This window comes from Echinops telfairi, unplaced genomic scaffold (assembly GCF_000313985.2).
Source record: "Echinops telfairi isolate 266 unplaced genomic scaffold, ASM31398v2 ScPeMD7_23;HRSCAF=83, whole genome shotgun sequence".
In the NCBI taxonomy this organism is placed as follows: domain Eukaryota; kingdom Metazoa; phylum Chordata; class Mammalia; order Afrosoricida; family Tenrecidae; genus Echinops; species Echinops telfairi.
The window spans coordinates 43,792,870-43,820,534 of NW_022103920.1; the positions used below are offsets into that span (position 1 = coordinate 43,792,870).

The window sequence follows — 27,665 nt, forward strand, 5'->3', positions numbered from 1 at the left end:
TATGCAAATTTATAAAGGTGAAGAAAAATCTTACAATTAAAATGATATTTCTGTAATTTCTCTTTTTTTTCTATGTGAGTTGTGGTCTGACTTCATTAGAACATAGAATCTCAGTCTTTATATCACACTTAAGTCTCTTACCTTGCAAATATATTTCTGAGAAGTTGTTGGTAAATGTAGTTTTGTAAATTGTGTTTGGATACATTAGTCTCTTTCTCATTCAACACACTTAATGTGTGTTGGCCAGATTCATCTACACCTGTATGATTGGGATTTGATTGTCTGTTTCTTAGGAATACCAGCTTTATCTCCTGGCACCTGTCAGTAGCCCCATGGATCGTGGTCACCATATTGAACAGTACAGATCTATAAATAAGATAACTTTATTTGAATGTCTCAGCAGTACCTCAGCTTTAACCAAGATGTCCCTGCCCTCTTCTGAACCTCTTTGTCTTGTTGCATGCAAAATATTGGTGAATGGCATTACTGTTTACCCACTCACCTGTCTAGAAACCTGCGGGTCATTTTAGAGTCTTTACTCTTATTAGCATTCTTTTCTCTCTCTCATACACCTCCACATCAAATTCTGTCAAATAAACAAAATGTAAACTACTGGTGACTAGAGACAGATGAGAACACCCTAAATTTGATTAAGGGTAGCTACCAAACAGCCTTCTGAAAACTGGTAATTAATAGTGAAATTCTAGAAGCATTTCTATTAAAAGAGGAACAAGACAAAGCAATCCATTATCCATACTTTTCCTATCGGAGTCCTAACAACATGTTTTCTTGACTGCTTTTGGTTGAAGATTGACTGACCTAAAGTTCACACTAGGAAACAACATGCCAAGAATAGCAAATGTAATTTTAAATGACAACAACGTTAGTGACTTTTCCTATTAGGTATAAACATTGATTTTAAAGATATACCATATATACTCATTTATAAGCCAAGTTTTTCAGCACATTTTTATGTAGTTTTTGTGGTAAAATTAGGTGCCTTGGCTGATATTTGGGTCGGCTTATACTCTAGTATATACAATTGGAATGCATGGTATAGGGATACTATGAATGAATGAATAAGTAAATAAAAAAAAAAACTAAACCCACTGCCAGTGAGTCGATTCCGACTAATAGTAACCCTATATAGCAGCGGTTCTCAACCTGTGGGTTGATAGGGGGTTGAATGAACCTTTTACAGGGATTGCCTGATTTATAACACTAACAAAATGACAGTTATGAAGTACCAATGAAAATAATTTTATGGTTGGGGGGCGGTCACCACAACATGAGGAACTATATTTAATGTATTAATTAATGTATTGAAGACATTAGGAAGGTTGAGAACCACAGCTATGTAGGGTTTCTGAGGCCATAAATCTCTATAGGAATAGATAATCCATCTTTCTTTTACTGAGTGGCTAGTGGGTTTGAACTGCGGACCTTGTGATTATTAGCAGTTGAGCACTTACCCAACAGTGCCTCCAGGATAAGGGATACCTCCTTGTGGTATAGGGATGTCAAAACCAAACTTCCTTCTATGGATGCATAACAACCTAGCAGGATAGGGTAGCATGGCCCCCCTGGGTTTCTGAGGCTGTAAATCTTCACAAGAGTATGGAGCCTCATCTTTCTCTGGGGGATTGACTCTCAATTTCATATTACTGGCCTTGCATTTAGCAGCCCAACTCTCTCCACCAGCTGGGCACCTTTGTCTAGGGATAAAACAACCAACCCAAACTCACTGTCCTCGAATCAATGACAATGCATAGTGAGTCTGTAGGTCAGGGTAGAACTGCCCCTGTGGGTTTCTGCAGCTACAGCTTTTTTCAGGAGTAGAAAGCCCTGTCTTCTGAGGAGGGGCTGGTGGTTTTGACTTATACTGACCTCTTGGTTAGCAGTCCAGGTGTAACCACTGCACCACTGGGATATGGAACAGAAAACCCAGTCTAGATCCACAGTGTGTGATTTCCCATTACAAATCAAGGGAAAGGACTACTATTCAGCAAATACTTTTGAGTCAAAAGATTATTTGTATACAAAAACTTAGTACCTGAATGAAAAAGCAAAACTACAAAACATTTAGAAAGAAAGAGGGAAGAAAATTGTTGTTTTGGTGTACAAAGACTTCAAAACAAAATACAAAGAACACAAACTTAAAATTGGAGATGTTGATAAACTTGCATATTTTAAAACTCTACAAATTAAATGCAAATATTATTAAAGGATGAGCCACTAGATGGGAGAAGGTGTAACACATTATAACACATTAACTAACATTAACTATCCAAAATTTAATTTATTGAACATATTAAAACTTTACAAATGAGTAGGTAAAAGGCAAATGGTTCCATAGAAAATTGGACAAAGGGTGGAACCTGGCAACTTATGTAGGTGACTACTAAGTAAGGACGGTCATCTTTCTTATACCAAGGAAATGTAAATATGAACAATGAGATACCATTTCAAATAGCTCAAACTGTCAAAAATGTAAAGATCAGATAAACTGGCACTGTTGGCAAGAATGTGAAGAAATGGAGACTCTAGTACTGGCGTGTTAATATCAATTTATGCAACTATACAGGACAGCTGCTTGTCATGGTTTAGTGAAATTGGAGGTCTGTGTGCTCTAGGAAATTCACTTCCAGACAATTCCAGAAAATAAGCACAAAAAGATATAAGATGTTCATTGCATTTTTTGTGATAATGAAAAATTAAAATATTAGAATGAATAAATCATGACATGCAAATAAATCATGATAATAAAATACAGCAGGGAAATGGAATGAGCTTATTTCTATTAACATGGATAAATTTTATAAATATAATTTTGAATGAAAACAGTTACAGAATGATATATGCAGTATATCTTTTACATGTAGTTTTAATACATTTTGAACTCATTATAGATAGAAGTGTATGCAGTAAAAATGTAAAAACATGCAAGGGAATAATATCAAGTTAAGGAAGGGAATGGAAGCAAGGAATGGTACAAAGTAGGTTTTTATTTTTATCAATGTTTTACTAAAATTTCTGAAGCAAATATTGGGGGAGGGTGCTAAAATAAGACAAAGATTAGTACTATGTCTCTGATTGAAATTTTTCCATTTAAAAATATGTCCACTAATATTGACTTTAGATACAGAAGTGTCAGCTTTGTTTCAGGGGGTTGAGGAGTTATAAGGAATGAGGTGGTAGAATGTCATACATCATTCTTCTTTAAGAAGCATGGTCTTGAAAGTATGGAGAGTGTGAAATAGTAGTTAGATGGAGAAGTACTGTTGGTCTGTTTTGGACCTTAGAAGAAACACCAGTAAGGAGGAAATAAGATAGGTACAAGAGGCAGGGGTGGGTGGGTGTGGAGACCCACACCACTGGTTAGAATTTTTTTTTCCATATTCTGGAGGGGAAATAATTAGAAAGCTTTGTCTTGGACAAGGAGAACACCACCTTTACTAACAAGAAGGATGGGGTCTTACAGCAAAGAAGATGGCAGTCACTTCCTAAGGATTTCCGTTCTGAGACATGTAAAAGACCAGGGGTCTGCTGACAGCAAGGAGGGAGGTGATGTGGATGGTGGCCAAGTCTTGATGCTATTGTTTGTGAGGATTGGAGTTTGGGGAGAGTGTGTGTATGAACCTAAATACAAGCCAATGGACACATAGATATATACTGTCTTATTGTTGAGGGAATAGCCAGAATCTGGAACTCTGAATTTATAGTTGTTTGTTCCATACATTTATGTAATGTTCTCTGGAATACAGCTGTATTAATCATACCAGTAGCTAACATTTAATGAGCACTTGCTATATGCTGTTAGCTGTGCAAGTGATCTAGATTTATAATCTCATATAATTCTAACAACTACATTTGAGACTGTAGTTAAATTTTTTTTTATTTTATAGATGAGGAAATTGATGCCCAGAGAAGTTGAATAATGTGTCCAAATTCATAGTAACTCAGTATTTAATAAAGTGTTTTCTTTTGAAAGGGGTGTGGTAGGGTTAATTGAAATGTTGGATCTAGGATCTAGACATCATGTGTAAAGAAAATGAAACCAAGATAAGACTGAGAGATTGATCGAAAGATAGGTGTGCCAAAGGAGAAGTGTCTTAGAAGTGAACATATGGGAGACCTGATAGTATGTGGGACTGTGGTTAAAGACTCGGCAGTAGTGCCATGTCCAGGATGTGGTATGGGGGTTTCTGTAGGTCTGGAATTGAAGAAGAATAAAGTAAGACTTAGAGTGACCCTATATAGGGTTTCTGAAGTTGTAAATCTTTATGGAGCACTTAGCCTCATCTTCTGCACAGTGCTAGTGGATCTGGGTCCTTGACCTTGTGTTTAGTAGTCCAATGTTTACTAGACATGGTTCCAAAAAAGGACAAAAGGAAAATAGGATATTGTGTGAGTCATCTGCATGTTGCTTGACATGATTAAGGATGATAACTGGAGTTAGGTTGAGGGAGATGCCACTGGGTTGTTTGCCCAGCAATACCTTCGGCAGTGTAGCAACATAAAAACAGAATGTAGGTTTTTTGCGTACTGTATTACACAGTGCTCGTGTTTAGTAATTATTAGTCGAGTGTATGAAACAAAAGTAGTTTTTTGTTAGCTTCCCCAAAAGTAGGCTTTTCATTAACAATTTAAAAAATAGTTTTGTGGATGCTAACCAGAACAAACTGAAGAAAAAATGTCTCAAGTTGCAATATTGAAAGATCTTGTGGACAAAATATTGAATGATGTAGGAAGCATCAAGAGGAAATGGGAAAAATATACAAGATCACTGTACCCAAAAGATTAGATCAACATTTAACTATTTCAGAAGGTAGTGTATGATACAGAACTAGTGATGCCGAAGAAGAAGTCCAAGCTGCACTGAAGGCACTGGCAAAAAAACAACACTCTGGGAATTGATGGATACCAGCTGAGATGTTTCAAAAATACTATTGCAAGCAACACTGAAGCACTTGTATGCCAGGAAATTTGGATGACCATGCGACTGTAAGAGATTCATATTTGTGGCCATTCCAAAGACAGGTGATCTGATGTAATGTGAACAATATCTTTTAACACCACATGCAAATTTTTGCTGAAGATAATTTAAAGTTGGCTGCAGTAGTACATTCAAAGGGAGCTGCCAGAAATTCATGTCCCTTTCCGGAGGACGTGGAGTGAGTCTGAGAGAGCATTGCTGATATCAGTTGAGTATTGGCTAAAAGCATATTTATGTGTTTTTCTCCTGTTTGTGTAAAAATGTTCAACATTTTAATTACGCACTTCCATACAGAAAATGGAGGGGGAAATGATACAATGAATGTCTATATACATACCACCTCGAGTCAGTAATTAACATTTTCCCATATATGTTTCATGTACACACATACATGTAATTTGCTAAAACCATGTTAAGATATATTAGAAACATTTCAACACTTCACTCCTAAATACTTCACATATATTAAAAGGCATTCTATAAATGACAGCTCTCATCATAGTTCCTAAAAATTAATAATTATCTAATATTTTAAATGTAGTCCATATTAAAATTTCCTCAATGGCCATTTCCTCTCAAGTTTTTAAAATAGTTTTTCAAACTAGGGTTAGTCCATCAAGTATATTGCACTGCATCAGTCTGTTGGATCTCTCTCTCTCTCTTTTTAAAAATTTTAACCTTGATTAGTTTTCTCTCATCCCCGTTTTTTACTTTTATGGCACTAATTTATTTTTAAGACTAAATGAGATCCGATCTCCTCTCTACCATATTCTGAACTTGCTGAATTATTTCTTTTACGTTATCATGTAATTTGTTCCTATATCTACAGTATTTTCTGCAAGTGGTAACTTAAACCTAAAGACTTGATTACATTTCCATATACAACTAATCAGCAAATATTTAGGGAGACATTATGTCACTCAGAAAATTCTAGTAGAGGTTACTATCCTACTTTCATCTGTGACTGTTGGCATCAAAGTATCTTTATTAACACTAAATTTTCCATTTGTAAACGTTTTCTTTTTTTAGCATTTCCATTAATGATTTGCTACACACACAACACACACACACACACACACACACACACGAGAGAGACTCACTAATTTTGTTATGGAAGATTTACTGTTTAATTGCAATGTGAGTACTTTCCTTCTTTGTGATGTGTCTGACACTCATATTCTAAGAGACTAACGTATTCCCCAGAGTGTCAGCATCTTCAAGAGAATTAGGACCTATGGGAGGTGGTGGGAAATAGTGGTGACCAGAAAGAAATGGAGGTAGCCAACACGATAGGAAGGAGCAGGGTGGTGTTGGGGCCATTGAATTTTAGGGCCTGGCTTTCCTTGCTCTATACCTGCATTGGCATTAGGGGTGGTATAGGTAGAAATGAATTTTATGCATTAGCTTTAGACTTGATATAATTTGGTTTGTTTCTAGGTGACCTGAAGTTCTCACTTTATCTGCTGAAATTTAATTCATTTTCATTCTCTTAAGCATTCTGGTGTACATTAACTCCTTCAAAAATTGGGAAAAGTAGATTGGACAGATTTGTGCTCTTCTCTGTTTCCATAGCCAACCTAAACCACAAGTGTCTCTTACTCACTGGAAGCTGTGGTAGGTTGGGCACATGCAGCCATCTTCTTTTTTAAAAAAAAATCATTTTATTAGGGCCACATACAACTCTTATCATAATCCATACATACATCAATTGTGTAAAGCATATTTGTACATTCATTGCCCTCATCATTCTCAAAACACTTGCTCTCCAATTAAGCCCCTGGCATCAGCTCCTCATTGCCCCCCTCCCCCCTCTCCCCTCCCTCATAATTTACAAATTATTATTTTGTCATATCTTACACTGTCTGATATCTCCCTTCACCCACTTTTCTGTTGTCCGTCCCCCAGGGAGGAGGTGATCCTTGTAATCCATTCCCCCTTTCCACCCCAGTCTCCATCCACCCTCTTGGTATCACCACTCTCACCACTGGTCCTGAAGGGATCATCTGTCCTGGATTCCCTGTGTTCCCACTGTACATCTTCTGGTCTAGCAAGATTTGTAAGGTAGAACTGGTATCATGATAGTTGGTGGGGGAGGAAGCATTTAGGAACTACAGGAAAGTTGTATGTTTCATTGTTGCTACACTGCACCCTGACTGGCAGCCATCTTCTAAAGGCAGAACTTTATTACCAATTTCTCACTGCTTTAGTGGAGTGGAGGCAACCTTTTTTTTTTTTCCCCTTTTCTCCTGTGGCTTTTTTTAGGTAAGGCTTTTAGTGTGAAGCTTAAATGCTGCCAATTCTTTAGAGCATGTTTAAATGAAGCTACAGCTATATCATAGGTTTTGATCCATGCTGTATCATCCCAAATGTCAGAATCATAACTCTGACTTATGCCAGACTGGATGGAACTGCACCTGTCTTACCACTTGGGGATGCCTTTGCTACCACTTATTGCTATAGGCCATCTTTATGTGTATTTTATTGGCCACACAAAGGTATTCAGTTGTGTGGCTCATAACAAATTATGTTAAGATTGTGAATAGGAATTTGACTACACTTACACTTACTGGTGCTTGTGCAGAACCCATACATAGATTGAGGCAGTCATTTGAACAGAACTAAGGGGAAATCATATAAATCTAATGTGCATTAGAATTATATTCTTTCACCATACTTATTAATCTAAATACTGAGCAAATAATCTAAGAAGCTGGGCTATTTGAAGAGAAATCACAGAATCAGGATTGGAGAAAGGCTCATTAACAATTAAAGATAGGTAGATGACACAGACTTGCTTGCCGAAAGCCAGGACTTGAAGCATTTACTGATGAAGATAGTGTGGATTATACCTCAAATGGACAGAAAAGAAGAATCCCCACAAATGGCCAATAAGCAGAGTCATGACAGAGCATTAAAGTTGTCAAGGATTTAATTTTACATGGATCTATAATCAGTATCCTTGGAAGCAGCAGTCAAGAAATCAAATAATGTGTTGCACCAGGCAAATTTGCTGCAAAAGACCTCTTTAAATTATTAAAAGCAAAGAAGTTACTTTGAGGAGTAAGTGGTGTGTGATCTAAGCCCTAATATTTTTAGTCCCCTCATATGTATAGAAAGGTGGATAATGAGTAAGGAAGACCATAGAAGAATCAATATCTTTGAATTATGATGTTGCTGATGAATATCAAATATATTACTGCCTCGAATAGCATCTGTCTTGGAAGAAGATAGCCAAAATGCTCCTTAAGATGGAGATGGGGAGACTGCATCTCACATATTTGGACATGTTTTCAGAAAGGACCAGTCCTTGGAAAGGACATTGTACTTGAAAGAGTCAGCAACAAGAGAGGAGGACTCGATAAAATGGATGGCCACAGTGGCTACAACAAGGGCTTCAACAGGAATGGTTGGCGCAGAACCAAGCAAGTGGTTCCTCCTTCTATTGCACGTAGCATTGCTGTGAACCAGAAGTCACGCAGCAGCACCCAACAACACAGTAAAATAAATTTCTTAAAATTATCTTGCTGTACACATAAGTTTATATTGATTTTGTTTTTGAAGTAAACTAGTTTTACATGTCTTTTTTTAATCTGCTTTTAAAACTCTTGTTTGCAGTTTTGCTAGTGGCCAAGTAATGAAAATTAGCTTTCTTTAATAAGCTGCCACATTTTTGTGTTTTAATCAGATATTACTAGGTTAGGTGGTCATCCTATTCTGTTTACCATAAAGATAGAAAAATTCTAGGGATTACAGAACATTAGACATCTGTGTTAACCAAATGTGCAGTTTTTGGGTTGACTTTCTTTGTAAACAGTAACGCACATTTCCGCATGAGAGGCCCTTTCTCCTCTAATTGTGGCTGAGTATATACTAACATTTGAAGTCACAGTCAAGTGAAATTTAATTTCAGTAGGTGAATTCAGATTCTAATGGCTGCAGTTCTCCCCCTTGGAAGTACCCATTTAGTGGTTGCCTTGATGAATTTACTTGAAGGAAAACACACTACCATTAAGCATTAAGGTTGTAGGTTATCAGGCAGTTTTGAATGAACAAGGAGCAAAACGGCTCAGCTTTTGAATGAAGATAACAAGCATTGAAGACAGTTCCAAATTGTAGTTCAAGACATTAGGAAGAGAAACCCTATGTGATAAAATGGCATCATTGTTTCTACTGTTTTCCTGGATCCTTAGAATGTTTCATTTGATGCTGTTCTCTGCGCTGACTGGTGTGTAGGCCACTATGTGTTTCATTCAGCGAGGCTCAGACCACATGTGACAAACACGGCTGAGGTTTCTTGAATTAATTGCTATCCACTTTCTAATTGCTATCTTCTATCTTGCCTTTGGCCTTCTAGAAATAAGAAAAGGACAAAATGACGTCAAATCCTGGTTAGAGTAGCTGTGCAAGTTTGTTTTTTTTATGTTAGGCCCTTTTTTTAATAGGAAGGACAATGACAAGCTTTTTTATTTCCTGACCTTAAATGAATCTTCTTGGTATTGGTAGTCCTTTCTTCACAAGTTAGGGAGACCTTTCATTCACTGTTGAAGAATGAGACTGAAAGCAGAAAGGAGCAGCAGCCTGTATACATCAGCGGTTGAAATCTGTTCTCTCAAGCTTGACACCTTTTATTCTACATCCCACATTTCTTGTGTCTGTCCTTTTGTTTCTATTATGTTTCAAAATAACAACGTTTGCAGGAAAGTGTTTGACTCTGTATTAACTGCGAGTCAATGCCAACTCATAGCAACCATAGAACAGGGTAGAACTGCTCATGTGAGTTTCCGAGACTGTTCACAGAAGTAGAAAGCCCGTCTTTCTCCCACAGCGGCTTGTGGTTTCTAACTGCAGACCTTGCAGTGAGCAGCCCGACATGGAACCACTGTGCCACCTGGGCTCTTTCATAACCCTTAAGACCCTCAAATAGAGATGTACGAACATTACACCTTTGTATCATGAAAATAAAAAAGTTAAACCTCATTCTAGCTAAATAAGGGTGAAAAAGAGCTTAGCCTATTGCATGACTTCTGACATTATGGTTAGCTGGGAATTATTCATCAATTTTATTGTGTTTATAGAAAATATTGTGTGACTTCACATAAAGAAATTAATATGAGATATCAGAGTAATATTAATAGTTTCCTGTCTGTTTTCTTACACACTATTGTTTTGTAGTTTCAGTGAACATGAATCATGCATCTTTACTCCCCCTAGAGGAAAATATTATATTTCTTCAGTCTGTGGAATCTTTTCTTTACCATATTTTAATCACCATTTGCCCTGAAAAGAATAATTGTAGCTGTAGTAGATTCTTCTATGTATTGTTAAAAGATACTTTTAAGTATAAGGTTAAAATTTGAATAATAGAATGTCAAAGATATATTGTTTATTTTGATAGATTGCTTTTAGTGCCAAATCTAGCATTTTATATAAAAGGTATTTCAACCAAAAAATTTTTATCAGAACTATTTTATTACAAGCAAATACATTCCATTCTGAATCTAATCTTTTAGTGCTACTTCTCTGAATGTCTGCTAATCTAAAAGTGGGTGTTTTGTTCATTTTTAAGCCGACCTGGACATCCTATTTTGAAGTTCTGTTCTTCTAATAATAGAAGTAAAAAGAAGAAAATCCAAATTTAAGCAACCAACCCTTTGCAATAAAGCTTTCATTTGTAATTTTTGCTTTTTATATTGTTTGAAACATTGAATGACAGTTTTATTTCCTTGGGGAAGGACTTATAAACTTAAGTGCTGCAGTTGACAATATTTGCTATATGTGGGAAAAGAGAAAAGCTATTTTTCAAGAAATGCTAAATTAAAACATCAGTAATATTTCATTGTAATATTGTAGTATAAAATGTTAAGGGTAGGTATGTGAAATAAAGTCTCTTAGGATGAGATTATATCATTATCTTTTCTCTGGAAGAGGTTCAAATCTTAGCTGTCATATTTTGTATTGAATAATATTAAGTTGGAAAATCGCTAATATGAACAATTTGATAGTTCTGATCCTTTTTTTTTTAACATTTTATTAGGGGCTCATACAACTGTTATCGCAATCCATACACACATCAATTGTGTAAAGCACATTTGTACATCATTCTCAAAACATTTTCTCTCCACTTAAACCCCCGGCATTAGGTCCTCATTTTTCCCCTCCCTTCCCGCTCCCCCCTCCCTCATGAGCCCTTGATAGTTTATAAATGGGTATTTTGTCATATCTTGCCCTGTCCGACGTCTCCCTTCACCCGCTTTTCAGCTCTGATCTTTTAATACTGTACTAGTAGCTGCTATAGACAGATTGGCAGCTATCCCTTTGGCTGTCATGTTTGAGTATATTTCCATTAAGTTAGCTGTTATAGAAAATTCCTATGTAATTCTTATTTCATCTGTTCACTATACCAACTAGTTTTAATAGATCACTTAAATGTCATTAAAATTATGTGTATAGATAGAAATATGTGAAGATTTCTGTTTTATTTATGAAATATAATCCACCAATTTCTGTATTTTAATGTAGTTGAAATTGTGCCTGTGCATGAGTGTATACATAGAAAGAAAATTTTATAAACACATATACTAATAAAATGTGATGAGCGCATTAATCAATTTCTGTTTATTTTTCATAGAGTCATGTGCCCTGGCTCCATAGTTCCCACCCAGGTTTAGAAAAAATAAGTGCTATAGTATGGGAAGGCAATGACTGTAAGAAAGCGGATATGTCTGTACTTGAAATCAGTGGAATGATAATGAACAGAGTAAGTATTTAAATTTTATTATTTTAGTTCAAATGTAAGAGTTAGTAATTATGAATATTTTAATTATTTACTGACATTTATAACCTACTCACCTAATTTCTTCAAATTAAAAAAATTTATTTGGTTGTGCTTGGCTAAGTATGTAATGTAATTGTAATGTGTCACAAGACCATTCTTATCTTCTATTTCTATTCCTGTGATCAGGAATAGAAGATACTATCTAAAAGCTTGCTGTTTTACGTTACTTTTTCTTTTGCTTTCAGTGTATCACATTGAAGAAATGCTATATGTAAACAGTGGTGATGCATATTATTACTGTGTTTCATTATTATAAAACTCAAAAACACCCTTTGTCATCAAATTGAGTATTATTTAGAGTTTCTGAGGCTGTAACTCTTTGCAGGAGCCAGGTAGCTTCAGCTTTCTCCTACTGAATGGCTGGTGGGTTTAAACCTCTAACTTGCTGTTAGAAGCCCTCATTATTCTTACAGGTTCATTAATTTATTAGTACCCAAAACAAAAAAGAATAAAAAAATCACGCTAGGAAATTTGTACTCACTATGAAAACATAATGCTTAATAGAAATTCATTTTACTATAGAAAAAGTTTACTAATTTTCTCTTGTTTCATCTCTCTCTCTCTTTGCAAAGGTCAACAATCATATACCAGGAATAGGATACCAGATCTTTGGGAATGCAATCTCTCTGATCCTGGGTTTAACCCCATTTGTTTTCCGAGTCTCCCAAGCTACAGATCTGGAACAGCTCACAGCACACTCTGCTTCTGAACTTTACATGATCGCGTTTGGTTCTAATGAAGATATCACAGTTCTTTCTATGGTTATAATAAGTTTTGTGGTTCGTGTCTCCCTTGTTTGGATTTTCTTTTTTTTGCTATGTGTCGCAGAAAGAACTTATAAACAGGTGGGTATAGTAATATTCTGAGTAAAGATTTATCCTTTTCATAATTTTCAAAGTATTTATGAAATATCTTAGTATTTTGCTAATTTTACCTAGGCGTTTTCTAGGTTTGTTTTCGAGTTGCTTAACTAAATTTAATTTCAACAATCCTTATCGTGTTGTTTTAGTTGTTCTTCAGTAATCTACTTAAAAATTAATCACCATCTCAATCTTTTTTTAGCGATTGCTTTTTGCAAAACTCTTTGGACATTTAACATCTGCAAGGAGGGCTCGAAAATCCGAGGTTCCTCATTTCCGGTTGAAGAAAGTACAGAACATTAAAATGTGGCTCTCTCTCCGTTCCTATCTTAAGGTAGAATGGCAGTGATAAAAGTTCTCTTCCATACTGGCAACCCGTTCTTGGTCAATATAGAGATGGATGCTCAGGTGTATCATCAGGGTTCTGAGTGTTCTTTTCGCTCTATATCCAGAAATCCAAACTGATGTTTAATTGATGATTCAAGGTCAGATTGCTTTAAATATATCTTTGTTCCTAAATCTCACCAACTTCTTACTCATTCAAAAGATTGATTAGGGATTTTGGTTCTTCTTAGAATGGTCATCACATACCAGCAGAGGGAGCCCCCTACTTAGAAAAGTTTTGTAGTCTGTCAGTCCGTAACCAGGGGCCTGGTCTATTTAAAAATACATATGTATTTTTTATGCCGTTCTTTTTCTCTGAATCTTTTTATAGTCTTTCTAATTACGGAAGTAAAATATTTAAGTTCAGCAAGGGGCATGAGGGAATCTTTCTTTGTTGCATTAAGTAGCAATGGAAGTATTTTTTTTTAATTTGTACTATTTATGTACCCTTATGTTTTAAATTTTATTCTTTTTAAAAATTATTCTTTTATTTATTAATTTGACATTTAAATAATTCACCCAGTCTCCATTTGGAAAAGATAGAGATGGATATAGATTTTTTCTTTTTCTTTTTCATTGTGAGGTGCAGGACTGCAAAAGCAGATACATGTCGTTTATCCTGGGTTGTGGGTTATAGTACAAATATTTTTAATTGCTAGAGGGGAGGGGGTGGGCACGGAGTACTTTTTTCCCCCATGAGAAGGGGGTGGCAGGTAAAATAAGTTTGGGAGCCATTGGTGTGGAGAGGTGAATATGCTTTTTTGCTGCTTGACTTAGTGAAATTCCATCCCCAGTTTTTACTCCTCAGCTCTCAGGTTATTGCATTCTCTCTTGCACTGGTTATTTTACTCAGCACCATTAATTTAATGTTAACTCTCCATGAGATACAAAGGGACAACCTCTTCCCTTAAGATTACAGTTCAGTTAGGGAAATAACCCCAGGCCTAAAAATAATCCAGCATGCTGGTAGTTTATCACCCACTCCTGACCTTTTTGCTTCTAAAATTGACCTTGAATGCACTACTTCTCTTTGTTTCCTTGCTCACCACCCCCATTAAAGCCATCTTGCTTAGGTTCCTACAGTTGGCTCTAAACTGGCCTTTCAGCATTCATATTTCCTCCTCTTAATAAATTCTTTAATCTGCCACCAATATGATACTTTTACAATGCAGATTTGAGCATATAATTTCAGAAACTATTTGAAGATTTTCCATTGCCCTCAGAATAAAAATCAAAATCTTAACAGAGTTTATAAAACCCTTCGTGATCTAATTCTTTTTGCCTTCTCTCTCTCTCTCTCTGTCTCTCTCCTCAGTGTGGGATGATCCCTCCCTGCCACCCTGGACTACTTCAGTTCCTTGAATGCATTATATTCCTTCTCTTTGCTGGCGCTCATCCTTTTCTTTTGATCTGGAGTGCCCACATGTGCCATTATGCACCCAACTCCTACTAACCCCCCCCACCCCCCAAAAAACCCCCCCCACAAAAAAACAAAATCTACTCCTGTGCAGTTGATTCCGACTTTTAGTGGCCCAGTGGTTTCTGAAGCTATCAGTCTTTACAGGAGCAGACAACCTTAATTTTCTGGGTCGGAGCAGCCAGAGGGTTTGCCCCACCAACCTTGTGGTACACAGTTTAGCACTTAAAGCAGCAGCACCACCAGGGGTCCTCCTTCAATGCATCAGTTTGTTATAAATATCACCTCCACAGGGAGAACTTCCTGGACTCACACTCCTGACCCCTACATCTAAGTCAGGTCTCTCGGGACAGTTATCTCAAAGCATCCTATCCCTTTGCTTGTTGGCACTCATCACAGCTTTTCATTCTTCTGTGATTGTGACCTTGATTCTGTCTCCCCTACTATTTCCGTGAGGCAGGGGCTAGGTCTGCTATGTTCTCTGCTCTGTTTCTAGCATCTAGCACAGTGCCTAGTTCTCAGCCAGTGCACAAAAAATATTTGTTGAATTAATGATTTGTGGTTGAAAATAGGAGCTATTTGAAGATATGCTAAGAATTCCAGGCTGTATAGACATTCATTTCCCTGTGTTGCAAATCCTTAGAAAATGTTAACACTATGTAATTAAAGTTCACCTGGCAAATTGGATGTATTTTCTGCTTGTAACTGGCCAACTCTTGGTGAGAAGTAGCTGTCCATCAGTACATGTAGTAGTTGTAACTGTTCCTCTTTGCAGCGCCGAGGCCCTCAGCGATCTGTTGATGTAATCGTCTCATCTGCTTTCCTCTTGACCATCTCAGCTGTGTTTATCTGTTGTGCTCAGGTGAGTGCAACACGGTGAGCTGATACACTCAAACATGTAAACATTACGTAGTGCTCCAGAAGGCTTTCTGACAACTGCCTATCAAAGTAATAATATAAGTAAGCCAAACAAAAGTGTGATATTTGTATTTGTGGTGTATTTTATTTCACTAGACTAAGTAAATCTGATTTTCATCTCTCTACCATGAACAGTGGCTAGCATATGATGAAATATTTCCTGAATTCACATATTAATTATGTTTGTGCATAACCCATCAAACTTTCTTTATCTTTCATATCAGACTTTTGAGAGCTTATTGTTACAGCATTGTTACAGACTATTTTCCATGAATCTCTGAATTGTCACTATGACTTGACTGATATTTTTGACACATGTTATGAAAAGAATTTTTGGTAACCAAGATTAGTCTGAAAACACTAAAGGATCTTAGGATATGTAATGTGCTATAAAATACAGTGCAGAATTCCATTTTAACTAACATTTAAATAAACCAAAAATTCTGCTTTAAAACACCACCGCTTGAAGAAAGCATATTCTAACTCTGAAGACAGTTTATGAAACTTACCCACGTACTAAGTCACAAGCTAACCTATGTGTTAGCATACAGACCATTTACTCTACCTTTAATGCAGTCAAGGGAGAAAACAGTGACAATATTAACAGATAACATATTTGGACTTTTTCAAGTCTTTTATAAATAAACATTTAAAACCAAAAATAGAGTATTAAAAAGATTACTAGTATGAATTACTTTTTGCCATTAAACTGAAAGCTTAGATGAACAATTTTTTTAAAATACCTAATTGATTAAACTTTGAGTTCAAAAGAAAACCGGAGGAAACCTGTAACCGCAGTCACAGCACTTGGTTGGGTGTTTTACAAGCCTGTCTTCAATAAAGAGTCTCCCAGGGCCATGTGGCTTCAAGGTACATTCTGTCAGAACTGAATTGAATTCACAGTCCCAATCTTAAAAAGAAGAGAGTAGCGAGTAGAAGAGGGGAGAATCTCCAACTCCTTTTCTGAGGGTGATCATAATTGTGATAGAACACCAGAAAAATGGGAAACTTTTCCCTCATTTCACTTACTGCTTTAGATGTAAACTTTATCAACAAATATAGTACAATAAAGCGAGCAATGTAATGGGGATGAACGCACTATGACCAAGATAGTTTATCTCTGAAATGCAGAGATTCAGACGTTTTGATGGAAAGATGCACAGCAAAACACACTCATTCTGCAGTTGGAGACATAAGCCAGTGGCATTGGCTCTCTTCTGCACACTGTGTCCACAGGCTTGTTCCTTCTCTCTGGCTGTTTTGTCCCCATCACTTTCCAGCTCCCTGCCCGCCAAGCTTGTCACCTGTGCCCTGCAGTAGCCATTGACCTTAGCGACTGTACACTTTTTTAGGGGGCTTGATACTCCCTGGTGACAAGCTTTCTTTCTAGAGGTAAATTGTTGCTTTGTATAAAAGTGACTTCAGGAGATTGTTTTGATTCAAGGTTTGAAGAGTAACCCAGGGTCGTCGTCTTTAGGGCTCTTCCAGCCTTAATAGATCCAATAACTCTGGATTCTTTAAGAGTGTGAAGTTCTGTTCCACAGAATGCAGAGATTGTCGACTTTAGAAAATTAATTACCGTATGTACTCGTGTGTAATCCAAGTTTTCCAGCACATTTTTAATGCAGTTTTTGTGGTAAAATTAGGTGCCTTTGCTGATAATGCAGGTCGGCTTATACGCGAGTATATAAACGGTAATGTAATTTTAGGTTCTTTAGTGGGTTAAAGGAGGAGAAAAATCTGTAATCGTCTTAATAATACAAATTGGTAAAATTCAGTGGGAATTCATAAAATAAGAATAGAAAGTATGCCTTCAATCTGATAAAGGGGATCCTTGAAAACACGGAGTAAACTTTGTGCTTAGTGATGCTACCTTTGAGATAGGAGTTTGAAATCAGGATTAAGATGAAGGTAACTCCTCCTCTTACTTGTCGTCAGCATTGTGGTCGTGGTGGTGCGTGTGAGTTAGGTGCTGTCAGGTCAGTACTGACCCCTGGTGACCCTAAGCAGAATAGCACGAAACACTGCCCGGTCCTGTGCCATCCTTCCTCACAGTTGTTCCTATGCTTGATCCCATCGTTACAGCCAGTGTGTCAGTCCATCCTGTGGAGGGCCTTGCTGCCTTTCACTGCCTCTCTCCTTCACCAAGCACGATGCCCTTCTCCAGGAACTGGTCTCTACTGACAGCATGTCCCAAGGACATGACACGACATCTCGCCATTTTGCCTCCAAGGAGCACTCTGGCCATGCTTCTTCCAAGGCAGATGTGTTGGCCCTCTTGGCAGTCCATGGGACTTTCAGTCCTCTTCACCAGCACCACACTTGAAACCCATCCGTTCTTCCCCAGTCTTACTCAAAGTGTTTTGGTGGAAGATAGTAACCAACTCACTTGAAAGAGACAAATCTTACAATGATTGAAAGGAAAAAGAAACCATAGACTGGTTTTCTATATAGAACATCCAAGTGACTTTACAAACTATGAAAACTATTGCCAGCAGAGTTTCCGGATACAACCTTTTTTTAAAATCAGCTTCGTTCTTAGCAGCTAGAGATCAGCAGACTGTTAAAGGCCAGGTATTAAATATTTTATACTTTGCATGCCACATATAATTTCTAGTGTGTCTTCTTTTTAACAACCCTTAAAAAACTGTAAAAGTCATTCTTCGCTCCAAGGCTGAACAAAATAGACCTTAGGTAGATTTGGCCTATGGACCAGAATATGCTGATCTTTGTCATACACAGGAAAAATAATTAAAAACTGTAACAGATGACATTTTCAGTAAGAATAACAAAACAAAAGATGTGTAGGACTTTACAGGGAAATGTGAAGCACTGAAAATCATGATATTAATGGTTAGGAATATTCAATTTAATATCTCAATTCTCCCCAGGCTAATTTATAAATTCAGTGTGATTCTAACACATTGATAGAGTTTGTCAAGTTTTCTGAAAGTCATCTGGAAACACAGAGTCAAGAATAGCTCATATAATTTGGAAGGACCAGGACAAGTTGCCTTACCAGAAACATGAGGCCTTCGTTTAAGTTTTAGAAAGACACTGTGAATTCCTAAATAGAATTACTTTTGGGATGAAATACAGTCCTACAGATGTACGTGTGTGCACATTTGTGTGCGGGCACAAGTGAGGGCAAAGAGAGTTCTGATACTTTGCTGGGAGTAGAAATTGGTTCTCCGTTTTGGAGATAAATGTTAGTATTTAATAAAGTTGGTAAGTTTTGTGCTGCTAACCTCAAGGTTAGTGGTTCAAATCTGTCATCAGCTGCTCCACAGCAGGTGGTAAGGCTGTCCCCATAAAGATGCTGTTTTGAACACTGTAGGCTTGCTTTGGTGTTGACTCGATGGCAGTAAAGAGTTGAATTGCAATCAACAGGATGGCAGTGGGTTGATACAATTGAAGATGTGACTTTCCAAGGACCAGCAATATTACTTCTAGAAATGTTTGTTGCAGCATAGTCTTTCAGAGGAAAAACAGACAATATTAATTGGTAGGACAGGGCAGTAATTATAGTCAATTTGATCGATTCTATGATGCTAATTACCCAAAGGAGTTAAAAATGGATGTATCAATGGTAGTAAATCTTGGTGGTGGTGGAGGTTCAGTTGAATAAAAAGCAAATTGAAGAATGATGTGAGCAATGTTATAACATTTCTATAAAATGTTAAATATATGTATAAAATCTAGTTTAATGATGTAGCCAAACTATAAAATTCATGAAAAAAGGAACAGAATTTATTACACCTGGGGGTAGAAGGAAGCCAGGAAATGAGAAACAAGAAAAAATTTTAAAGTGCATTCAAGTGAATCTATAATACTTTATGTTAATCTGAAAGAAATGTTACAAAATATTAAGAGTCAACCAAATAATGCATCCTCACGGGTGTTGATTACATCTTACTTTTGATATGCTTAAAATAGTCATAGTAAATGGGACATGGTTTTTAAATGTAGTACATTGATGATCCATTTATATGAAGTAGAATGTTAATGTCTTTTAAAATGAAATTGTTTCAAATCATTGTTTTTTCACATTTCCTTTTTTTGTACACTAGCTGCTTCATGTGCATGAGATCTTCCTTGATTGTCACTACAATTGGGAGCTAGTAATTTGGTGCATCTCATTAACACTTTTTCTCCTAAGATTTGTTACCCTTGGATCAGAAACAAGTAAAAAATATAGCAATACCTCAATATTACTTACTGAGCAGGTAAGAATACGTGACTAACATGCCTGTAAATCCTTATGTTTTTATTTACTGCATATTTTTCAGGAGTATATTTTATTAGATTAAAGCCATTTGTGTTGTAAAGCAAAATTTGAAATTTGATAGACCTCAAGCCATTCTTTTTATGTCCCATTTCCATTTGGCAGGAAGGAAGTACCATTTACAGCAATCAGGGAGTTTTAAACCGTGATAGATATGTTTGCTTTTCAGTATAGCAAAGACAGTTGAATAAATAGGAATTTTTATTTTAAAAACAATGCTTTTGATGATTATCTCTAATTCACATGAATTTGTGCAGTATTTTCTTCTCACAGTTTCTATAGGGGTTATACAAAGAAACTGCAGAGAAGATGTAGATACTTTAATCTGGGATTGTGTGATTCCAAACTGCCTCTGGTTGTGTAGTAGATTAGCACTCAGCTGCTAAGTGACAGCTTCTCAGTTTACATCCACCCAGTGACTGTGGAAAGGCTTGGCGGTAAGGATGGCAGCCAAGAAAACCTGACCAGGGGCAGTTCCCGGTCACATTGGGGCTCCTGTGAGTCCGAATTGAGTCTATAGCACTTACTGACCAATTGAGACAAGGAACAGGTGATTTGGTCAAATGAACTCAATTAACGGGGAAGGGAAGAGTGGCCAGGAAAGAAAGATTTCAAGGAAATGTAACTGGACCTCAAGGCGATTAGACAAAGGCAGCCACTTCCTCCAGCATGCTCTGAGTTATATGGCTTCTCATTTCTGCACCTTTGTTCCAGTCGCCTGTGTACTTGCTACTCTAAATTTGGGTTCAAACTTGGTTTTGACTTGCCTCTGCCCAAATAGTCTAGACTTTCCTGCCTTAACCAGTGCATGTACCGCTCGTCCCTGGCAAAGAGGGTGGTGGTCTCTATCCAATACACTGGCCATGTTCGTTTGTGGACGCTCCCAACCAGAGTGAGGGCAGGATGGTAGGACAGCGTGCAAAAAGCACAGCTGCCCAGGTCTGCCCTTCCACAGACCCTGGGGCGGAGCATTTGTCAAAGAAGGTAGCTTCTGAACCAGCCAGGCACCGCTAAGTTTTCTATTACAGGTGGATAAAGATACACAAAGGTTTTGAATCTAATCTGGAGTTACTTTTAAAATAAGAAATTAGAAATCAACTGATTTCATTACAGTCTGGTTATTATTGATTATTTAAATGGATTGCACTCTGGGACTAACGCATCATTAAGTAACGCCACTCAGCTTCTTTTATTGTCTTGGCTTTTAATTACATTTGAAAGTTGTGTTTTTTTTAATCATTTTATGAGGGGCTCATACAACTCTTACCACAATCCGTCCATCCATCCATTGTGTCCAGCACATTTGCACACTTGTTGCTGTCATCATTCTCAAACATTTGCTTTCTGCTTGAGCTCTTGGTATCAGCGCTTCATTTTTCTCTCTCTCTCCCCACTACCCCCTCCCTCATGAACCCTTGATAATTTACAAATTATTATTATTTTGTCATATCTTACACTGCCCTCTGTCTCCCTTTACCCACTTTTCTGTTGTCCATCCCCTAGGGAGGAGGTTATATGTAGATCCTTGTAATTGGTTCCCGCTTTCCACCCTCCCCTCCCTCCACCCTCCTGGTATCGCCACTCTCAGCACTGGTCCTGAGGGGATCATCTGTCCTGGATTCCCTGTGTTGAAAGTTGTTTTAATAGCTCATCTTTTAAAATTTTGTTTCAATTTAAAGATCATTTTATTGGGGGCTCTTACAGCTCTTAGAACAATCTAGACATCTATTTTATCAAGCATATTTGTACATATGTTGCCATCATTACCCTTGGTATCATCCCCTCTTTTTTCCCTCCTTCCCCACCCCCAATAAATTATAAATTATTTTTCATATCTTATACCAACTGCTGTCTCCATTCCTTTGCGGTTTCTGTTTGTCCCCTTAGAAGGGTGTATGTGGGTGGTTTATGTGTCGCGATCGGTTTCCCCTTCCCCCGCCTCCTCTCCCACCTTCCCCTGCCCCTTCTGGTATCTCCTGTTCCTGGATTCTGTGTCACTGTGTTTCTTATTCTATAAGTAATATGTTTATGATAATCAACTTGGAATTTACAGTAAAATATAAAGAATATTAAAAGAGCCTATAAGCTCAATGTCCAGAGAACCACTGTTATTATTTTAATGAATATGTAAGTTATTTTTAAAATTTGTATAATTTAAATAATTTTAATTATTTATCTTCTTTTTTACAAAAGATAAACCTCTACTTGAAAATGGAAAAGAAACCTAACAAGAAAGATGAACTGACACTAGTGAATAATGTTCTAAAACTGGCTACTAAACTACTAAAGGTCAGAGTACCATTAACTAGGGGGTACAGCGCTGCTCTGACATTGTATGTTAGAACCTACCTTGTATTTGGTTTTAATGACTATTCAGATTGTTCCCAAATTATATCTGAGCGCACTTCTGCAAATTAAAAGGTCATTTTCATAGTTTAGTTGTAAGCAAGTTTATCTTTTCCAAAAGGACTCATAATTTGTAACCTTTTTTGGGGTGGTGGTAGTGGATTCTTTGTAGAGGAGACTCGAGAAGGTTCATGGGCAATTTCAACTATCTTTTTATCCTATTTTTTCCCACGAACTTTTTAAAGCCCCCATGTATAAGGCCATGTGGCTAACTGATAAATCTTAATGAACCAGAGGCTCACGGTTTTTTATTTCTTGTTCTCTTTCTCTCCCAGGAGTTAGACAGTCCTTTTAGATTATACGGGCTCACAATGAACCCACTGCTTTATAACATTACCCAGGTGGTCATCCTTTCAGCTGTGTCTGGAGTTATCAGTGACTTGCTTGGATTTAATTTAAAGGTAAGAGCTTGTAAAGATTCTGTATGTCTTAGTACTCTGTTGCTTTTTTGGTCATATTTACCGTATATACTCGTGTATAAGCTGAGTTTTTCAGCACATTTTTAATGCGCTTTTTGGGTTAAATTAGGTGCCTCAGCTGATATTCAGGTCGGCTTATACTCGAGTATATAGTTTGCCCAAGCACTTTTGAGGTCTCGCATGCACAGTAATGGAGTCATTTTGGTAATTGTATACAGAATTAGTGAAAATAATTTCAAAGAAATGATCTTGGCTCATAATTTTTAAGAAACTTCTAATAGGTAAAAGTACTCATTACAAATAGAACTTATGTGTAGGAAAAGTATTTTTACTTATATAATGAATCAAATTTAAATGACAAGTAGAAAAGCCCTATTTCTTTTTTTTTTTTGACAAAAAGTTGTATAATTAGATAACAATAGTGAATGCATGATAATCATATTAAATAAGTACTATGTATTTATTGCCACGTTTTAATACAGGAGATCAAGAGAACGTGGTTATTTACTTCTTTATTTGTTGTTTAAGATGAGTTGTTAAGAGTGAAAAGTTAAAACTGAGAACCTATGCTATCCCCTGCCCTGGTGGTGCTGTGGGTGAGGGACTGCGCTGCCAAACTACAGGACAGCCATTCAGGCCTAACAGCTTTTACTGCAGGAGAGCAATGAGGGCATCTATTCCCATAAAAACTTACTGTTTCATAAGCCCTACACCAGGCAGCGTGAATCAGAATCAACTCAGGTGGCTGAAGTTTGCTTGTTTGGGGATGAAACTTATTTTTTAAAGTTTTATTTATTTATTTTAATAAATCATTTATTGGGGGGCTCTTACAGTTATAACAATCCATACATCAATTGTATCAAACACTTTAGTACATAGTATCAAACACTTTAGTACATATGTTGCCATCATCATTTCCAAAACATTTGAGCCCCTGGTGTCACCTCTTCTTTTTTCCCTTCCCTCCCCCACTCTCCCACCCTCTTAACCCCTTGATAATTTATAAATTATTTTAATTTTCATATCTTACACCATCCACTGTCTCCCTTCACCCACATTTGTGTTGTTTATCCCCCAGTGGGGGTGGGGATTATACATCAATCATTGCGATTGGTTCTCCCTTTCTCCCCCTCTCGCCCCATTTCCTCCTACCCTCATCGTATCACTACTCTTATTATTGGTCCTGAGGGGTTTATCTGTCCTGGATTGTGTGTGTCAGGAGCTCTTATCTGTACCAGTGTACATGCTCCGGTCTAGCCAGATTTGTAAGATAGAAATGGAGGCTAGGGAGGTGGGAGGAAGCATTACAGAAGTAAAGGAATGTTGTGTGTTTCGTCTGTGCTATTTCTTTGGGGACTGATTCCACTCTTTGGGGATCAAGTTTAAATAGGAAGTAGTAGTGTATGATACAATTCAGTAAGTTGGGATATTAAAACTGGCCCTAATGATCTTTTATATTCTATCTAGCTATGGAAGATTAAATCATAACGATTCAGAGGAAAGATGTAACTGCTCTTCCAGATCTGGAGTACTGCCTATGCTGCCTGGAAGCCGGCAGGAGTCTCAGCTGGGACACTGAAGTGTTGGCATCAGACTGTCTTGTGCAATTCTTCTATTTATTTTACATGTTCACTGTTTTTTACTTTCAGTCCTATACTTTGTTTTTAAGCATTGGTGTATACTTAGTTGTTGAAAGGGTGAAAAAACGATCTCCAGATACTTGAGAACCTGGTAATTGCTCTTAAATAATTGACAGATTGCAAAACCTGGGAGCAGAAGCCATTGCTAAGCACTGTTTCTCCATCAATGCCATGAACTTGCCTTACTTGGGTAAAATATCCTACTAACTTTGACATATTGCATTGGACTCAGCTAAGAAAATACCGCATTTTCTTCAGTAATCAAGATCCAGTCAGGGTTTTTCTTGAATTATTTTGGAACAATGCCAGGGTCTGCATTGATTAAGCTGCAGTTTAAGCACCCTTCAGTATTAATATATGGTGTTACATAACAGGTCAACAAGTGCTCTTTGATGATAAAACTCTTAGTAGAGCAATAATTGTAAATGGTTACCATACTGTAAGATTTTTTGATAAAAAATTGGTAATAATTCTATTTATTTGAAACACTGGGCTGTTTGCACAGCTCCAACTGTGCATGCTCAAAATGTGCACTTTTAAAAATTGTTCCTTTTAATGTAGATCTTTATATGGACTATATTGTAGTGTACTAGGGCATGATAACGTATCCCTTCGAGTGAGGTATAAGCTCCTTTCACAAGTGAAGTGCCTATTGATATCACTTAAGTACATTATGTGTACTCAAGTAAAATCATCTTCTCCCCATGGTACACTCCAGTGTATGCGATTCCTACCGCACTCAAATGAACAAGGGAAGAACCAGTCCACTCTTCTCTGACTGGCCTTTTTACGACTTTCCAAATTCTCAGAAAAGGCCATTTCAGCTTACAGATTATTTCCTCTAAATGTAATCTGGCGTATTGCCTCCTCAGCCCCCATCCTCACCCCAACCATTATATAAGGGCTATTTCAGATGTCTTTAACCTAGAAAATTCACCCCTCCAACAATTTGCCAAGTGTCTAAATGAGTACTTATCATGTTGGCATGTTAGGTAAATAGGGCAAATATGACAGTAACTTATATTGGGCCTTGGTTTTAAGTTGTTATATTTGTACAATCAAATATTTTAGGAATTACATGAATTATGACTTGTTTTTCAGTGTTTATTTTTATGCTAGGTATCTGATTTCTAAAAAAGCATTTATTTGAAACAGTTCAGAACCTTCTTGGTGCAAAGTGAATCATGTTACATATCCTCGTGCTTTTACCAAGTATTCGGGAATTGAAAACGACTCGTTGTCGGTGGTTTGTCTGTGTGGTGCGGTTCACAATGACACACGCTCATTTGCGGGTCAGGAACGAGTGAAGAAGAGAGCCACATCCTCGCCCTTGCTCTCACCATTCCTCTTGATCCGCCTCAAGTCGGCTGTGCTGTGTAGTGTATTTCCTTTCTGTAGAAAACAACAGAAAGCGTGTTGTTTTATTTGTTGGGGTTCTCATATGTTTGATAATGACCAAAGTGCATTCTGAGTCTTTTCAAGGAATGTATTTGCTGGAGCTTTAAGAACATACTTATTTTCTCATGTGAAAAATTAGCCTTTGTCTGATAAGTTTCTTCTTCTTCTCGTCTCCGTTAAGGTTGTTTTTAGGAATTATATTTTATAAACTTTTTTGAAATATAAGGTACATACCTATACAGAACTGAACATTTTGCACAGAATATACTGAATATATTTTGCGGGGAAAAAAAAAAGTACCGCATGAGTTCTGGTAGGAATAAAAAGTGAAACTGTTGTATCACACACATACTTAAAAAACAGCTTATTTCAGAATGGGAATATTTTTGAAATGTAACTGAGTATACTGATTTTAAAAAATGTTTTAGATGGAAATTCATTTTAAATTAAAGTTGGGAGTTGCTTCATGAAGTACAATATCTATACCTCTCAACCACGTAAACGTGTTGAATTGTCACTCATGGGGGCGAGCAGTGGGGTTCTAAAGAGAAAGTTTTTATCATTTTAAGCAGTGTCAGAGCATTAATAGTAGAACCGTTTTCAAAGCAAAAACAAAAAATCATTGCTGCCTTTAAGAGTATCATGAATGTAAGAAATTGTAACATACTACAAAATATAGAAAAGGCAGTTCAAAGATAGAATTATGGCAGATGTTGTGTTACTGTTGTCAGTTTGCCACTTGTTCTATTTGAAAGTTTGATCAGCAAGTTTAAAATAAAACATTCTGTGACTGACAGTGTTCAACTGGATGTGCGTTGTTGTTGTTTGCTTGTCTAAATTGTTCAGGTCATATAGTTTCTATGGTAGTTTGTGTTGGCTGTAGCATAAACTTTAATGATAAATGTTGGATTTGGGGAGAGTGGAAATAAACTTTGTATCGCTTCCCAACAGTTCAGATTTTGTTACAATTCTTTGAACATGAATGAACAATAAAACACACTCAGGAGTCTTTGATTATCAAACCGCTGTGACACTGTGAAAGTATGTTTGATTTAGGGTACAGAAAGCTCTTGGTGGCCTTGAAAATTAAAACTCAGAAGGATAGTGGTAATTTATATATATTCAAATGAATTTAGTATGAGCGATCATAGTCAATAAGATGGCTGAATATTCTATTATTTCTGTTATCAGATAGTTGCAAATCTTTAAATCATTTAAATTAACCAGGGACCATTAAACCCTGGGGACAATATGAGTTAGGTGTTGGGCTGCTTAACCCAAGATCAGGGGTTCAAATATACCAGTTGTGCTTCAAGAGAAAGATGAAGCTGTCTGCTTCCAGAACAATTTGCGGTCCTAGAAACCCTAAGGAGCCAGTTCCACTCTATCCTATAGGGTCGACAAGAGTCAGGATCACCTTGATGAAAGTGAGTTTGGCATTAATTCAAATGCGCTTTCCAACTTACTCTCAGCTTAAAGTGGACTCTTCTAATGAAGCTCCCTTTAGACTTCAGAATATGTCTGTATGATCGGCACTTTATTTGCTATTCTCATTAATGTTCTAAATGACACAGCTTTTGTTGGTCTGCATGAAAGGTACCACAAATGCTTAATCTATAGCCATGGTTCCCCACAGTACTTATCCCCTGAGGGAAAGCTGGTGTGTGTAGAAGGGGCTGTAGTATACTTTAAAAACAAAAAACCCAATTTCTCAGATGTTTGCCCCACCTGCTATCCCTCACACCTTGAGAATTATGTTTTAAAACCAAGGGATTTTATTCCATGTCAATTCCATGTGATCTTCCTTTCCCCAGCACCCAAAGCAGTGTCTGAACAAGAAGGGCCCAGGATGATGAATGAGCGGCGTCTTGGGAGATGGCAGCACTGCTTACCCCAACCTCATTCCACAGGCTTATGTGAGAAAAAATGGAAGGCCATGAAGCAGGTTCAGTAGTTCCCCACGATTGCATAACCTGTTAGTGATGACAAAAGCTCACCTTAATTCTTTTAGAAATATAGTCAATGTCTTTGGGTAAGCAATTGGTATCTATCGACTGATCGAAATAGGAATATTTGGGAAAGTAGGCAGAACAGATTGACACTGATT

The 27,665-nt window shown here is 37.1% G+C and overlaps 1 protein-coding gene across 2 annotated transcripts in view; it reads left to right on the forward strand.

Annotated features, from left to right (window-relative positions):
- PHTF2 (putative homeodomain transcription factor 2) overlaps window positions 1–26,508 on the forward strand; it is a 129,495-nt gene extending 102,987 nt beyond the window's left edge. For both annotated transcript variants that reach the window (XM_030885232.2, XM_045288781.1), the window contains 8 exons: window positions 11,625–11,753; window positions 12,404–12,676; window positions 12,894–13,025; window positions 15,268–15,354; window positions 19,481–19,636; window positions 21,889–21,984; window positions 22,377–22,502; window positions 23,988–26,508. In XM_030885232.2, the coding sequence (XP_030741092.2) occupies window positions 11,625–11,753; window positions 12,404–12,676; window positions 12,894–13,025; window positions 15,268–15,354; window positions 19,481–19,636; window positions 21,889–21,984; window positions 22,377–22,502; window positions 23,988–24,008 (1,020 nt within the window). In that variant the 3' untranslated portion in view covers window positions 24,009–26,508. The remainder of the gene's footprint in view (window positions 1–11,624; window positions 11,754–12,403; window positions 12,677–12,893; window positions 13,026–15,267; window positions 15,355–19,480; window positions 19,637–21,888; window positions 21,985–22,376; window positions 22,503–23,987) is intronic.
- The last annotated feature ends 1,157 nt before the right edge of the window (window positions 26,509–27,665 follow it).